The 17,427-nt window shown below is 31.8% G+C and overlaps 1 protein-coding gene across 6 annotated transcripts in view; it reads left to right on the top strand.

Moving 5' to 3' along the window:
• htk (AT-rich interaction domain hat-trick) overlaps positions 1-17,427 on the top strand; it is a 176,261-nt gene that overhangs the window by 104,088 nt on the left and 54,746 nt on the right. For all 6 annotated transcript variants that reach the window (XM_075367666.1, XM_075367665.1, XM_075367664.1 and 3 more), the window contains 2 exons: positions 8,164-8,507; positions 11,057-11,159. In XM_075367666.1, the coding sequence (XP_075223781.1) occupies positions 8,164-8,507; positions 11,057-11,159 (447 nt within the window). The remainder of the gene's footprint in view (positions 1-8,163; positions 8,508-11,056; positions 11,160-17,427) is intronic.

The following is a 17,427-nucleotide window of genomic DNA, read 5'->3' as shown; positions in this document are numbered from 1 at the left end:
TTTTTTCACAAAATAGGACACGGTATTGTTATTTGAGGAGCCTGTTTTTTATGGTAGCTGAGATGTGACATGTGATATATATATTTTTTTTTACAAAGTCACAAATATTCAGCAGCATCATCCTCAGCTGTTTTCCTATTCATCTCGTTCTGTGAATTCCAAAGTTGTAGTAAACACGTATGTTACCATATTTACTTTTTTTGTGAAAAATAAATGTAGCCTTCTATACAAGCTCTCTTCTAATTGAACTCCAGTAATTTCCTCAGTTCTCCTAGTCATACAATGACTTGGATGATTTAATATGGGGGACATTCAATAGTTAAAAGAGACAAATTGACGTAGAAATGAAACAGTTTGTAGGAGTTTTGTACTTTCATGACTAGGTTGGTATCACTGGGATGAGCTGAGAACAGCTGACTGATAAAAATTGTTTTGCTTATAACCTCAGTATTGCATTTAATGATGGCGTGTCCGCTTGAAGTTTCCACATTAGTTGAACAACGTTCAATGATCCATTTTTTGCTTTCTGAAGGTGAAAAACCAGCTAAAATCTTTTCTCAAATGATTTTACAATATGGTGAAAGTTGTATGAACCACGGAAATTTTTATAAGTGGGTAGAACAGTCAAAAAACGGTCGAATCTCAGTGACTGACGAGCAACGTCCAGGCTGGCCGGCCAGTTGAAGTTACTACTCCTGCACTTGAAACCCGCATTGACAACATTATTCGTGAAAACTGACATATTACAGTTGAAGATATAGCAAAAACAGTTGGAGTAAGTTTTGGCACAGTTCATAACGTTATCAGTAACAAGCTCAAGTACAGGAAAACAAGTGCAAGGTGGGTCCTGAAAAGAGTTACAACAACACAAGGAAACAAAGACTCAAAGCATGTACAGACGAAAGAAAAGGAATGTGATCCTTTTCTAAACAAGATTTTAATATGTGATGAAACTTAAAGACAAAGCATAAGACAAAGAGAAATGGAAGCACACCATCTCACCTATCCGAAAGAGATTCAGAACGCAAGCAGCAGCAGGAAAAGTCATGTTGACTGTCGTTTGGGATGTCCAAGGTGTTGTCTTTTGTGATTATTTGGAAAATCAGCATACAATAAACAGTGTCTACTACTCAGACATGCGGATGAAAAAAGAAAGCCAGCAATGAGAGAAAAACGTTGCAAATCTCAAAGAAAAGGCATGATATTGTTACATGACAATACTCGCCCTCACACTGCCCAGCTGACCCAAAAAACCATTGGAAAAGTTGGTTGGGAGATTTTCATTTGATTGATCGGATTTTCATTTGTTTGGTCCACTCAAGAAGGCATTACGTGAAAAAAAGTTCAGCAGCGAGGAGGTCAAAGAATTGGTGGGAAAGTGGCTCAAACAACAAGACAAAGACTTTTTTACATCAGGTATAAAGTAACTAGTTCGTTGTTGGGACAAATTTATTTATATTGGTGAGGAGGATTATGTTTGAGAAGTAGTAAAAGTCTCATTTTGTCCCTCTTAATAACAATTAAAAACTGTGCTATAACAAATTTTCATTTGATTACCAATAGATGTGAAAATGAATCATATGAGGTCTGTTCAAAAAAAGTTCCTCAATTTTATTTTTAAAGATTATGGACATAGCTGTAATCGAGTTAGCATCATTTCCTTCTAAGAACTCTTTTCCTGAGGTGATGCATTGATTTTAGTGCCATTGCCACTCCTGGAAACAGCTTTGGTAGACCTCTTTTTATGATTGCATATAGGTCTGTCACCATATTTTTTTTATCGTCATCAGTTGTCTCAGATTGTTGTTCTTTTAGAGAGGATTTCAATTTAGGAAAAGAAAGTTTTTTTGGTGTTAGGTCGGGTCGGGTCAGATGAGCAGGTTATCTGATGAAGCATAGTTGTCGTAGTTTTGATCAAAAAGTCATGAAAAAAGCTGTGGCATTAATAATTATTTCATTAGAATTTTTGCAAATTCTTATCAATATGTTGCTCTCTGCTATTTCCAAAACTGTTGAATGATAATTGAAATGCAATATTTCATAAGGTATATGTTGTGATGATGTTGAGGACCATGCTGACATCATCTGTTGAGTGATGACCAACACTTTTAACTTTTTATAAATATGTATAAATCTCATCCACCGGTCGCTTTCATTAGTCATCATAATTTTTTTCCCGAATGTTTAGCAGAATTAAATGTAGATTCATCGCTCATGATATCATCCATCTCGAATATCACAGATCTTTTATCTTGACACATATAAAAAAACTGGCTGAAGCCTAATGAATAATTGTAGTGAAATGATGCAGCAAAGGATAGATTAGTTATGGACACAATTACTAAGCACCCGAACTGGTTGTTGCTGCAACATAAAGCACTTTGCTTGCCTCTTACCGATCTGCTTATTTATGTCATAATGTTACAGTCTGTCTTTTACTGTGAATAGTGATATCAGTTGTTTTTTTTTTCTAGTAGTACTGATCTGAATTCAGTTTACACTATTTTGTAATCAGTTGTAGTGCAGAAAGCCTTTTTCTTTAGCTAAACTAATAAAATAAACTACCCGACTTAAAGCTGTTATAATTTTGGAAAAAACTACTGTAAAAAATGTATTTTGCATACCAAATTAATGTGTTCTCTTAAGAGTTCATTTAAACAAGAAGTGTGTTTAAATTTTTAGACATACCCAAGAATACATTTTTTAAGCATTGCAATTTCCTACACCTTAACTTTTAACAAGACAGTCCCAAAAATATAAGTAATGTGTTTTGCTCTTCATATAAAATTCAAATAAGATATGTTTGTGTGCGTGCACACATGGTAGTACACCTTTATGAGATTGGACATCTTTATAAACTTTCTCAGTATTTTCATTACCGAGAGTGGTAATCCATACTAGTAGAATAGTATCCTATATATTTATGATGATGTCAGGAGTTTAATGAATGAAATTTGTAACTAAACTAAAAGAAACTTTATTTTATTCATCTCTAATTCTATTTTTGTTATTCTGATTACCAGTTTTTGAGTTTAGTGTCTCAAGCATCCATTAATTTAGATTCAAAGCTTATGAAAATAAGCATTATAGCTAAATAAACGTACAAGGTGTTCTACTTAATAGCAAAACTGAAATAACACTTTATTTATATCTATTAACAATTCTAATGCTTCTCCCCTATAGTATAATCTCCATTCAAATCTACACACTAATGCAGTTTTATTTTGCAGCTGCCAAAGACATAGAGCTGATTGGTTTCTACCTGCTGTTTTCTTTATTTTATCAGCTCGAAACATTTCTTTATGCATAGATCTTGCTAGGTAAAAGGCTACCTGACATGAATCACAAGTCACTTCCAAAAACAATTCACCTTACTAAATAAAGAAAAGAGTGAAGTGGTTTCCTGATGTCTTCACTAGGCAAATATATTGTTATGCTTGAAGTATGTCAGACCCAGTAAAATGCAATTGATATTCAGTTATATCAGTGATACCTTCAGTCCGTTCACTGTAGAGACTTGTATAATATTTATCGCTGCCATAAGAGAGACTGGAGCATGTAATTTTAATCAAATATTGCATTGTGTAATTTTAAAACAATGCATTATGTAAACTGCTTCATGTCAGGTAAAATAGGTGATACAAACTGAAGTGTTTGTGTATGTATTTATATTTTGACATTGTGTTATTATCCAGGTTATGGTTTTGGAAATTGTGTATACCGAAAGTAGAGTTTAAAGTTGTGTTTATTCATTTTTCTAAAAACATAAATTATAAATTTATTTTTGTTTAAAGTTATTTAAGTGATTTCTAAATAAATGTAGAAAACCAACTTTAATTTGGTATAAGTTGATATTTTTAATAGCTCTAAATAAGGTGGTTTATTTTATTAGCTTAAATATAATCTCATTTGAGCTTATATGTATTTTTACATAATCATTTTCAGTGATGTTGGTCCTTTGCCTGACTTGCTTTATGTAATTTCGCTGTGACTCCACCTATATTTTTAATCACACCTTTGCATACAGTTTTTAATAGTTTATAAGTAATTGCTAATAAAGTTATTTTATTGTTGTATCTATCGATCGATCACTAAGAAAGTGTGTAATCATTTATTTTATAATTAATTTCTTCAATCTCTCTGTTTTAATTACTCCTTTCGGTATCTCATTAGTTTTCTATTAGTTTGTCTGTGTTCCACAATTACTTGTGTAAATAGATGGTAGAGAAATTCTTTTATATAACATTTACATTATCGCTATTTTGTGTAGGTCATTAGTCCAGCTTGTTCCAGGATTTCTAATTCAAGACAAAGCAACCATCAGAATTGAACAGATGAACACAGTGCGTTCTGTAAAGTAATGTGTTATCATATATAATATGATGTATATTATATATTAATATATATTATATTTTAACTGATTATTTCATACGTTAGCACCATTATTATATAAAATGATAAAATTATTCACTTTATCAAGCCCAGATAATTCTGAAAATGGGAGTTTCAGTTTTTACTGAAACTCATGAAGAGTTCATGACTCTTTTCCAGGAAAACAAGACTTGAATAGTTGTCCAAGTGTAAATATTTTTAATTTATGCTGTCATGCCCTGTAGACGTTTGTGTTGCTTATTTAGATTCAGGCTTGTTTGTTGTCATTGCTATATAGAGTGCTGTGATTTGGTTTCCGTGGACTCAACTTATATCCAGATATCTCGCTGCTAAAAAAACTAAAATATCAGAAAATATAATAAAAATTCAATTTTTTGTTTAATATTATTTCCTTTTGTTTTTGAGTCTTATAAAACATATAAATATTATGTTACATTGAGAAAATATGTGAGTATACATTTAGAACATGAAATCCAAGCAGAAGTTTTTATTTGTATTCATTTATTATGAACGGTGAACTTTTTTCAGCTTCAAAAGAAGGGGTATGTGCAAGTTGTATTAACAACTTTATGATTACTTATTTTACTTTCAGTATACTCTTTTCATAATTATGATTAAATCAGCTAATGATGTCAACTGAAAGAAAGAAAAGTTGTTTTAATTTCAATTGAAAAAAGTCTGAAGATATTTTGAGAATTAAAAAAGGTGAATTATTATGCACTGTTGCAACTGAATTGGTATTATCAAATAAAAAATATTTAAAATTTTGAAGTTTATTCAAATTACAGTATCCAAAGAGTAAGTAAAAATTTCTGTACATCACAATGGTCTATATTAAATTGCTATATAATTAAATATGTTATAATTTAAAAACAAACAAAAATTTCTCATATCCAGAATGCTTTTCCATATCTGGAGCATGTCGTGTCCACGTTGCTCCAGTTATGAAAAGTTTTTGTTAGTATAAATTAGATATAGTAATGGTTTAAATTATAAATGACAAAAACTCAACGAAATTGATTTATTATGTATTCAGAATAACTTCTCTTTGAAGTTTATTTTATGAAAGGCATCTTATGTGACACATTTTCTTTCTTCTAAGTTATGTTCGGCCTAATGCAGTGTATACACATCATCAATTTAAGTGTTAATTACAATTTTCAGGGTTTTTTTTTTCATAAAATTTGTTCTAATTAAGATTAACTTTCTAATTACAAGAACATTACATTTAAAATAGCACCACAGCAAATATCAAACTAATATATATATAAAATATTTAATAGAAGTAATAGAAACAAGAAATTTTAATTTTCTGTTTGCAATTTATAAAAATAAATAAAGTTAGAAAAATAATTTAGCAAAACGTTAAGGAAGTATAACATAAAAGTAAAAATAAGGTAATCAGAAATTCCTTGCTTGAAGAAAAAGTATTTTATTCGTATAACTTAAAGAAAATACTGTCAATATTTTATTTAAGCGATTCCATATTCATTTTTTCTTTTCTCATATAACATCTACGTTACAGTTCTTTTTGTTTTCTTTCAACTATATCATTAATAAAAATATTCCTTGAAAATAATTTATTATTGTAGTAATTGCATTATTTGGGAAGGAAATTCCAAATTTCTGAAAGCTGAACTCAGATTAATATTTAGCGACAGATAAAAGTGAATGATAATGTTACCTGAAGTAGTACAGGAAGTAAGGATGCTGATCGGATAGTCTGAGATATGGAAGTATTTGATCAAATAAGAGCGTATAGAAATTACATGAGAAGAATACATCCCGGTTGGCTGAAAAGTAACTTACATCCCTCTAACTTTTTTTTTGTAATTGAAATAGCTGGATATGGATTGAGGAATTCTTCTTTGTACCACGGGGCTACTTGTTAGTAGCCCCGTGGCTGTTTAACTTTTTTTATTTTTGGGCTACAAGGGGAGGAAGGCTACTCAAAATGTCAAATGGAATGAATGATCATTTAATAAATTACGTTAAAGAACTCTATGAGATGAGAAAAATTAAATTCTGATCACCCAATCCAAAATGGCGGCTAACAATGTGTTTGTTTCAGATAGCTAACTACGGTTGTGTGCTCCCCTTGTAACCTCAAAATTTTTAAATAAGTTACATTTTAAAAAACACAAAACTTCATCCAAAAATAGTAATAATGCAGTTAAATTTCAACATTGTTAGCTAGTTATCACAGAATCAACAATATATATAAATCTAAAAAAAAAAAAATGTAACTTACTTTTAATTCTTGTTCAGCTGTTGACATAGCCAACTTATGTAATAAAATTTTAATGTTAAAAAATTATTAACTTAGTTATTACTAATAATTATCTAATTATTGTTAATTCTGTGAATTTAATTAATAGAAGTATTTGAAAAATAATGATTTTTTTTCAATTTTTAATTAATTTTTTGTGGTCACCATTTTGGTTTAAATATCAGAATTAAATTTTTTTCTATTTGTTTGTCTCACAAAGACCTTTAAAGCAAGGTATCAGATGACCATATTGAGTTAGCCTCTCTTATCAGAAAAAATTTACAAACAGAGAATCTGGGGATATTCAAATGAAAAAATAAATAAGATCATACAACCATAGTTATAGCTATCTGAAACAATCGCATTGTTGGCCACCATTTTGGATTGAGTGAACAGAATTTAATTTTAATTATATTATTTTTCTCATCTCATCAAGCTCTGCAAAATGATATAAGTGACCGTTGGTTCTGTTTGAAATTTTTGAATTGCCCTTCACTGCCCAAAAATCAAAGAGTGAAATATACGTTCACTGAAGTAACTTCTCGATACAAAGAAGAATGCTGCTGCAAACCTCATCCAGTTATCTCAATTATAAAAAAAGTTAGAGAGGGATGTAAGTTACTTTTCATCCACCTGGTAGATATTGTGAAATAATGGTTGGATCTGTAATGATTAAAGAACTGCAATTTATTGGTGAGAAGAAAGTTGTTGTTAAGCCTTCATTAAGTCATATCTGTTCAGGGATATTTTCTTTTTTTCTGTTTTTGTCAGTAGCTACTTGCACTCTTTTATGGCAGAAAATCTTTGCTCAGAATTAGCGAAGGGTTCTAATCTAAATTAAGGTTAGAATTTACTTGTTTGAGAATATAAATGAGATTATTTCTGGAATAATTTATTAACAGGCCATTTTTTATGCATTGATAATTTGTTTTTGATAAAAGTATCTATTTAAAATTTATTAATTAATTCTGTTAAGTGTCAGCAAATTATATCATGAATCAAGATCTAGGCAACAAGCTCAAAACTGCATAATATAATAGTACATTAAATTCTGTATTACATTGAACTAATATTTTTATTGTATACCGTGAATTATTCTTCCTAATAATTGTGAGATAAAAGACTACTTTTATTCCAAATAGAGTTATATTTTGTGAAAGAAGTTTTTGAATTATGATAATAAAAACAGGTTTTCATATTTTGGTTCTTCTGCATAAAAAAATCTTTTTACATTTGTTCATATTAACCTTTGAGTATATAGTTTTATTGTGCAAAAAAGTAGCTGTTTTGATAATGTTATTTTTGAGAACAGCCGATCAAGCTCATGTAACTTTAATGCATTATCTATAAATTGTGCAATAACTAATAACACATAAAAATGCCTTTTAGTATGATTTTAACTTATTTTTTTTTATATAACTAGGAAATATATAATGATACATTTTTATTAGATTTTTTTTTTTTTTAATTTGTCACTAATTATTGCAATCCATCTTTTACAGAATGTTCAGTTAACGAGGTCAAAATCTAAAGAAGAAGCACCCATTAAAGTTAAAAAAGTTGAACAGAATACTGAGACAAGGAAATCTATTGCTACATCAATATCCTCAACAACATTACCGACAACAACATGTACACAATCAGCGACTACAAATACTACAGCGATGTCATCATCTTTGTCTTTGCCATTATTATCATCACCACCTTCATCAGTGGCTTCGACGACTGGATCAGGACCAACATCATCAGGTTCACCTCAAAGCCAGCCACCAGGTACACCATCAGAAACTGAAAAAAAACGTGGCCGTAAACGAAAAGAAGATGAAAAAGGGAATGGATCTGAAGAGTAAGTGTATGGTTTTTTTTTGACATTCTCTCCAGTGTTCATCAGCTATTAGTTTCTTAAACATGACTTTGGCCATTGGAAATTATCCTTTCATCACCTCTGATTTCCAGGATTCTATTCTGGAGATGTTCTAGATGTTGCAGGATCTGATTTTTAGTTCTACACTAATAGGTGTAGTAAATTTATTTTTACTTATAATGATGTTTGCACTACTGTTGTTATGATTACATTTCAATAAAAAATTGAAATATAAATCCAGTACAATCGTACAATATCGGGTATAATATCCAGTTTTTTTCAATTTCTCCAATCAAGTTACTCGACCACAATATTCACCTGTAAATTGGTCTCTACAAACTACAGTATACTATTAATTTACATTCATAATAAAAATTTAGATAAGCATCATTCAGCAATTATAACTACAAATGCAAGTTATTTCTTATATGCAAGTAAGCAATTTCTTTATTTTGATCTGAAATTACATTACATATTATCTTACATTTCCTAATCTCCTATGTGTATGAGGTGGACAGGAAGACCGTTTACATGAGTTATGAAATTATTAGAGTAGGTACAACTTACCTTCTGTGAATCTAAAACATCTGTCGGTTCTGCCATATTCAAAGCACAGTTTTATGCGCATCCATGTCTGGTTCATCCACAATAGCATATCAGGGGTCATCATTTCAAATGCTGACCAAACAGCATCTTGGAGCTGCTCATTGTTGACATATTTGCATTTTTGGATTTCTTATTTTAAAACCCCAGAATGCATTGTCAGGCGTGGTGAGATCAGTAGGTCTTGCTGCCAAGGCAATGGAGCCAGTAACTTCTAACCCACGTCCAATCCAGCAATTCAGAAAAATTATGTTAAGGTGTTTGCGGACATTCAAAGCAAAATGCAGTTGAGCATTTTGATTTGATTTACATCTTGCTGAAATGTAATTATGTTACCGATCGCTTTTGCCATTAATTCTGGAAGCAACCACTTGATCATTCTCAGATAACTGTGTTGATGAACTGCGCCATTGAAAAAAATAAGGACCCAGGAGTTGTTCAGCTGTCATCCCAGCTCAAATCATAACATGAGGAGATGGTGTTCAATTTCTTCCAAAAAATGAGGATTGTCTTTCGCCCAGAAAAAAACATTTCTTTTATGAGAGCTTCGATAAATCACACACTCGTCTGAGAACATGACGTTCTTTTTATTGTTTGCTCTCGGAAAGCATTCAAGCAACAACTGGCCGACAAAAACATTTAACTTTCAAGTTCTTTCGCATATGGTCTTGCATTATCAATCTTGGAATGCCTAACTCTATAGAACGTTTCCGCATCGATTTCATCAGTGATCATTGAATCGATGCTTCCACAACAGCACACTTCTCAGCTGAAATTCTCAGCCTCCCACTGTGTGGCGCATCAAGAACACTTCCTGTTGCAAAACCCTTCTTCCCTCATCCCAGTAATGTTTGCCGTTATTGTGACGATTTATGATAATGATTTAGAAACTGATGTCAATGATGTACCTAACTTGTGATCAACCAACAATTGAAAAATTTTATAAAACCGTGGAAAAAACTGAGAGATCAGCAAATTAACATTTGTGTTATATCGGTAACAAACTAAACGTCGACCAAAAAAAAAAACACTTTTAAACCGTTTGAATAAGGCTGGATTCAAAAAACTTTGGGTAATGAAAAACTGATCATATAATAATTTTTGAAAATAAGTAATGTATAAAAAAGATTGTGGTCAAAGAGAGTTGAAGCTCCGCTAACACTATCAAAGCCAAGAAAAGTAATGCTTTATATATAGTGGGATTGGAAAGGAATTGTTTGCAGTGAGCCCTCTGTCACCCGATCATAAGATTGGTTCTGATTTCTTCTGTTTTCAACTGGAAAGATTACAGCAAACAGTTGAGATAAAGCGACCAGAGTTGATCAACAAGAAAGATTTCATCACAATACCAGACCTCACACATTGATGACCAATTAAAATTTGAAAGAACTAGTTACGGAAGTTATAATGCATCCACCATATTGTCTGGACCTTGCACCATCAACCTTTATTTTGATCTGTACACAATTCTCTTAATGGTGTAAAGTTGGCTACAAAGATGGGTTTATGATTTTACCTCAAAAATAGCAAAAGGTAGTCGATCAAAATGTCATATATTTATTTGAATAAACTTCATTGGAAATATAAAAAATCCTTCTTTTATTTTTGCATTATATGAAGAAACTTTTCCTAATTCCAATATTTATCTATATATATATATATATATATAGATTGAGGTTTTATTTTTTGTGAACGGTTGCTTATTGTAATTTTCTTGTTCAGTAATATTAAAATAACTGTTCGGCATAGCTCATTCCTTATGGTTAAATTAGAATTCAGCTGGTTATTTATGTTAATAGACCATGAAGTGGATATTTTTTTTAATCTATGATAGTGATTTTAATAAGTAAAATGTGTTTTTTGTTATTCTTGGCTACTACTTATTTTAATTTTATTTATTATTAATCACAGTTTTTTATTGTTTACAGAGTTTTAGATCAGCTGCCAAGTTATAAATCGGTTTCAGTTGGTGATAAACTAAAAGTTTACTATGGTCCTACTCATGAATCTAAAGTCACATATGAAGCTAAGGTAAAAGTGCAGTCTTGTAAGCTTGTTTATGATTTAATTTTAAAACTTAAAAAAGTTTGCAGCATCATTTTTTTTTTAATAATTAGTTTTCGTAGGCAGTTACGTAGCCTCCACTATGTTTTATTGATTAACAAAAAAATATTTAAATGTAAGAGGTGATCAGCACCTCTTCATTTTAGAGATTTTTATGCAAATTCCTCAGGATTTTAATCAACATTTCATCACTGTGGTGGTACAACGCTACATGCCTGAGACCAAGGAAAAATCAAAAAAATAGTTTGCCAGCAGGGAGTTTGCACCAAAGAAGGTGCATTCACAGGAATGGAAGACCATTCCTGTGGCCAGGAAGATTATGACGGCTGTCTTGGGATTCACAAGGGATAATCCTCATCGACTATTTAGAAACACATTCAATGATTACAGTCAAATACTGTACATCATTATTGAACCGTTTGAAAATCAAGATATAAGAAAAGCATCAATGATTGGCCCACAGAAAAATCCTTCTCCATCACAACAATGCACCTGCTCATTCCTCTGCAGTTTTAGCGGTAAAATTGATAGAGTTATTGTTTAACTTATAACACGTGGCCCCTATTCTCCAGATTTGGCTTTTTGGATTACTATTCGTTCCCAAACATGAAAAAATGACTGGCAGGAAGGACATTATGTTCAAGCAAAGAGGTGATTGCAGGATCAAATTACCTATTATACGAAGTTGGAACTAACCTATTATTTGAAAAGGATGAACAAACTAGAGCACCGTGGAATGAAATATATAAGCTTAAAAAGAGTCTTTGTTTAAGGTTTATCTTGCAAAATTAAGTGGTTTTTATTTTTGCATGTACTTTTCAAACCATCCTTTTATATTCTTGACGGTCGCTGGCCAAATTCAAACAATTGTCATACATAAGCTTGCCTATTCTCTCTTCAAAGAACAGCAGCGCCAAAGTACTTATTCATTTGTTGACATCATCCGTTTCATCATTGTTTTTTAATTATTGAGTAACCAGATAAATCTTTAAATTTTCTAACAAATGAAAATTAGATTGTACCGAATCAGGGATGTAATGGGAATTGTCTGAAGTCCGACACTTAAACTTATTTATGGTACACCCTTAGTGCTAAAAGTGGTGGTGTGAGGTTGGCATTGTCATGCAAAAAACAGATCACCTTCATTAGCATTCATGAGTGTTTTATTTTGTATTGCTGTCTGAAATTTTAATAATGTTTTACAATAAACATCTGCGGTTATTGTTATGCCCACTTCATAAATTTTACCTTTGTGGTCCCAAAACATATGATACACATGATACCCATCATTTTTTTTTTAGACTTGTTCAGTAAGAGTGTATCCACTGCTTGAACCGATCTTATCAATATTGATTATCCAGATTAACATTTCATTGACAATATTGTTTTTTTTTGTTTTTTTTTTTGTCTTCAGTCATTTGACTGGTTTGATGCAGCTCTCCAAGATTCCCTATCTAGTGCTAGTCGTTTCATTTCAGTATACCCTCTACATGCTACATCCCTAACAATTTGTTTTACGTATTCCAAACGTGGCCTGCCTACACAATTTTTCCCTTCTGCCTGTCCTTCCAATATTAAAGTGAGTATTCCAGAATGCCTTAGTATGTAGCCTCTAAGTCTGTCTCTTCTTTTAACTATATTTTTCCAAACGCTTCTTTCTTCATCTATTTGCCGCAATACCTCTTCATTTGTCACTTTATCCATCCATCTGATTTTTTAATATTCTCCTATAGCACCACATTTCAAAAGCTTCTAACCTTTTCTTCTCAGATACTCCGATTGTCCAAGTTTCACTTTCATATAAAGCGACACTCCAAACATACACTTTCAAAAATCTTTTCCTGACATTTAAATTAATTTTTGATGTAAACAAATTATATTTCTTACTGAAGGCTCGTTTAACTTGTGCTATTCGGCATTTTATATCGCTCCTGCTTCGTCCATCTTTAGTAATTCTACCTCCCAAATAACAAAATTCTTCTACCTCCATAATCTTTTCTCCTCCTATTTTCACATTCAGTGGTCCATTGTTATTTCTACTACATTTCATTACTTTTGTTTTGTTCTTGTTTATTTTCATGCGATAGTTCTTGCGTAGGACTTCATCTATGCCGTTCATTGTTTCTTCTAAATCCTTTTTACTCTCGGCTAGAATTACTATATCATCAGCAAATCGTAGCATCTTTATCTTTTCACCTTGTACTGTTACTCCAAATCTAAATTGTTCTTTAAAATCATTAACTGCTAGTTCCATGTAAAGATTAAAAAGTAATGGAGATAGGGAACATCCTTGTCGGACTCCCTTTCTTATGATTGCTTCCCTTGTCCCTATACTTTTCCTGTAACCAAATTGGTCTTCTCCTAACACTTCCTCCACTCTCCTCTCAATTCTTCTGTATAGAATTCTAGTTAAGATTTTTGATGCATGACTAGTTAAACTAATTGTTCTGTATTCTTCACATTTATCTGCCCCTGCTTTCTTTAGTATCATTACTATAACACTTTTTTTGAAGTCTGACGGAAATTCCTCTTTTTCATAAATATTACACACCAGTTTGTATAATCTATCAATCGCTTCCTTACCTGCACTGCGCAGTAATTCTACAGATATTCTGTCTATTCCAGGAGCCTTTCTGCCATTTAAATCTTTTAATGCTCTCTTAAACTCAGATCTCAGTATTGTTTCTCCCATTTCATCCTCCGTATAACTCTTCAATATATTCCACCCATCTATCTACTTTACCTTTCGTATTATATATTGGTGTACCATCTTTGTTTAACACATTATTAGATTTTAATTTATGTACCCCAAAATTTTCCTTAACTTTCTTGTATGCTCCGTCTATTTTACCAATGTTCATTTCTTTTTCCACTTCTGAACACTTTTCTTTAATCCACTCTTCTTTCGCCAGTTTGCACTTCCTGTTTATATCATTTCTTAATTGCCGATAGTTCTGTTTACTTTCTTCATCACTAGCATTCTTATATTTTTTACGTTCATCCATCAGCTGCAATATATCGTCTGAAACCCAAGGTTTTCTACCGGTTCTCTTTATTCCGCCTAAGTTTGCTTCTGCTGATTTAAGAATTTCTTTTTTAACATTCTCCCATTCTTCTTCTACATTTTCTACCTTATCTTTTTTACTCAGACCTCTTGCGATGTCCTCCTCAAAAATCTTCTTTACCTCCTCTTCTCCTCAAGCTTCTCTAAATTCCACCGATTCATCTGACACCTTTTTTTCAGGTTTTTAAACCCCAATCTACATTTCATTATCACCAAGTTATGGTCGCTATCAATGTCTGCTCCAGGGTAAGTTTTGCAGTCAACGAATTGATTTCTAAATCTTTGCTTAATCATGATATAATCTATCTGATACCTTGCAGTATCGCCTGGCTTTTTCCAAGTGTATATTTTTCTATTATGATTTTTAAATTGGGTGTTGGCAATTACTAAATTATACTGCGTGCAAAACTCTATAAGTCGGTCCCCTCTTTCATTCCTTTTGCCCAGCCCGTATTCACCCACTATATTTCCTTCCTTGCCTTTTCCAATGCTCGCATTCCAATCTCCAACTATTATTAAATTTTCATCTCCTTTTACGTGTTTAATTGTTTCATCAATCTCTGCGTATACACACTCTACGTCATCATCATCATGTGCGCTTGTAGGCATATAGACGTTAACAATCGTTGTCGGTTTAGGTTTTGATTTTATCATTATTACAATACTGTTAATAAATTCAATTTTTTTTATTTTAGTATTGCTTGGTCAGTGCAGCTCCCCCATTTTTTTCATTCTGTGGGCATTAGTAAGCAGCGACAGCTCTAGCAAAGGTCATGTGGGTGGGCAGGCTATAAAATGGGTGGGCCTAACCTCGATTTCACTGGTATAAATTTGAAGTTTAAAATGTAGTTTTTAAATGGCAGAGAGCCAAATTCCGTTAGAGTTTATATGTTTGTGCGGTGTGTGAATGTGTATTTTATTTACACAAAATGACAATATAATAACTCTGCAGCATTTAAATTGGTGTTAATAACTGATATTCTAAAACTAATAGGTGAAATGTTAAACAAAATAAAATACTTTGAGTGCAAAATAGCAAATAGGATTTTATTTAAAACGGAGTAATTCTTCAATTATTGTGATTAATAGCAAAATCATCAATGACTTTTCAAATCAGTGTTCTTGGTCAAAGTCCTTTCCATTGCGAGCACAGATAAATAAATAGATAAGGCATTCATCAGAATTTTATGAATAACTCTTTAACGTTGCATACAGAAGAAGTTGGAATTATCAGCTATGAGTCTTTTTCTATAAGTCTTTTTAGCTTGAACCAAATTGATTGCAGCAACAGTATCATGGTTTTTGCCCTGGAGGAAATCAGATAGTGACTTGCATTCTTTCTTTTGCAGGTTCAAAGCCTAGAAATCTTCAATGTATATATTCTCATCTAGATAGTAACAAATCACTATTGATAATTGCTTGGTTTTGAACAGTCTTTTGACCTGTCAACTTAGAGAAAAATACTAAGATTTCTTTTACTTCATCTGTTATATCTTTCAGCACGGTGTTGCTCATGATAAGTTCCATTAATTCTAAAAAATTTCCCTTTTTTGACTTGTCCATGACCTCTTTGAGCTAATCCTCATAGGGCTGTGAATCAAAGTACATCGGTAATTTTTTCAATGTATCCTCTATTTTCTTGAACTTCAAGAATATAGTTTCATCTAGCCCAGTAGCGAATTGATGTATCCTCCCCAAACTTACTTTTTTAATTTTTGAAAGATTCCCAAGTAATTAAAGAATGTGTATGGGAGAGCTGTTCTCGTGCTGCTTAAAACTAGAATTAGATTCTGTTACTCTTTTCCAATTAGTGTAACAGTCTTGTAAAACTAAGCGATTTACTTTTTGTTCTTTGAGCTTGGGAACGAAAAAATCGACAGCCAAAACAAAATTCTGCATGATTTATAATACTGCATTCAAGTCTCGGGTTAATTTTTAACAACCTGGCTGGAAATTACTTTTTCCGAACTGACAAAATGAAAATGGTTATTATAGCAATTGCTTTGATTCATAAGTAGGTTTCATAGCTATATCACTAATTAAACCGGATGGATTAGTGCTGCTGGTACTACTGCTAGAAAAAAAAAATCAGTCCCTCTATTTTCACAGAGTTCTTCATTTTCTGATGTTTTATTCCTTTTTGTACTTCCAAAACATCATCATCGAACACCACTTTTTTAATTTCATTTTCAGAACCCTGAAAACTAACCTCAGCAATTACAGGTGTAAACTTTATAATGTCTTCTTCATTTGATTTAACAATTTGTAGTCCAGAATGCCGGCACGTTTTGCCATTTTTATTGTTACTTTATCATATTTAAGAAGACGTGTAATATTTTACACAAACTATGAAACACAGGCTGCTGTCATGAAAGCTTTTATTGTTTATATACAAACTAATCTAAATTTAGTCTTGTTCCAAACAAAGTAGTTCAAAATGCTAGGATAGGATATTTTCCTATTTTTATTGTCACTTTTAATAAAATGCATAATATTCTACGTAAATGGTCAAGCATGAAATACAAGAAACCACTGTTACCATTTATTTTTCTATTTTAAATGAAGACTATTAAACACTTTCTCATGTTATTAAACATGAGAAAAACTGCTGTCCACATTAAAATAAAATTAGTAGTTACACACAACTTTGTTTATGCAAACATCAGGGACAAAAATGAAATCGTTGACTTAATAAATACGAAAGTACAAGAATGAGAAACCAAGAGTAGCCAACTGATGATTTGTGTACATTCTGACCGCTTGTTTCTTTGATGTTCCACCCAAACTCACCAAAATCAAGAACTTATATCTTCAATGAAAAAGTTTTGGCAGGTAAAATCAGATTCTTGATAAAAGAAGAAATCTGTTTTAGCGATTGTGGAACGCGCTTACAACTATGTGTGGCATGCGCATGCTTGTAGTGACCTGAAATTCTTGAGTTCAAATGCCTAAACTAAACAGGTATTTTAAATTTGAATGAAGATTAAATGTGGTTTTTAAGTAACATTTTTTATTATTTATAATACTATGTATATTTTTTCAATACTAGTATATTTTTCTAATACCCACCGGGTTGGTCTAGTGGTGAATGTGTCTTCCCAAATCAGCTGATTTGGAAGTCAAGAGTTCCTGCGTTCTAGTCTTAGTAAAGCCAGCTATTTTTAAACGGAC

This window comes from Lycorma delicatula, chromosome 5 (genome assembly GCF_047948215.1).
Source record: "Lycorma delicatula isolate Av1 chromosome 5, ASM4794821v1, whole genome shotgun sequence".
In the NCBI taxonomy this organism is placed as follows: domain Eukaryota; kingdom Metazoa; phylum Arthropoda; class Insecta; order Hemiptera; family Fulgoridae; genus Lycorma; species Lycorma delicatula.
This window is presented reverse-complemented; position numbering and strand designations above follow the sequence as displayed.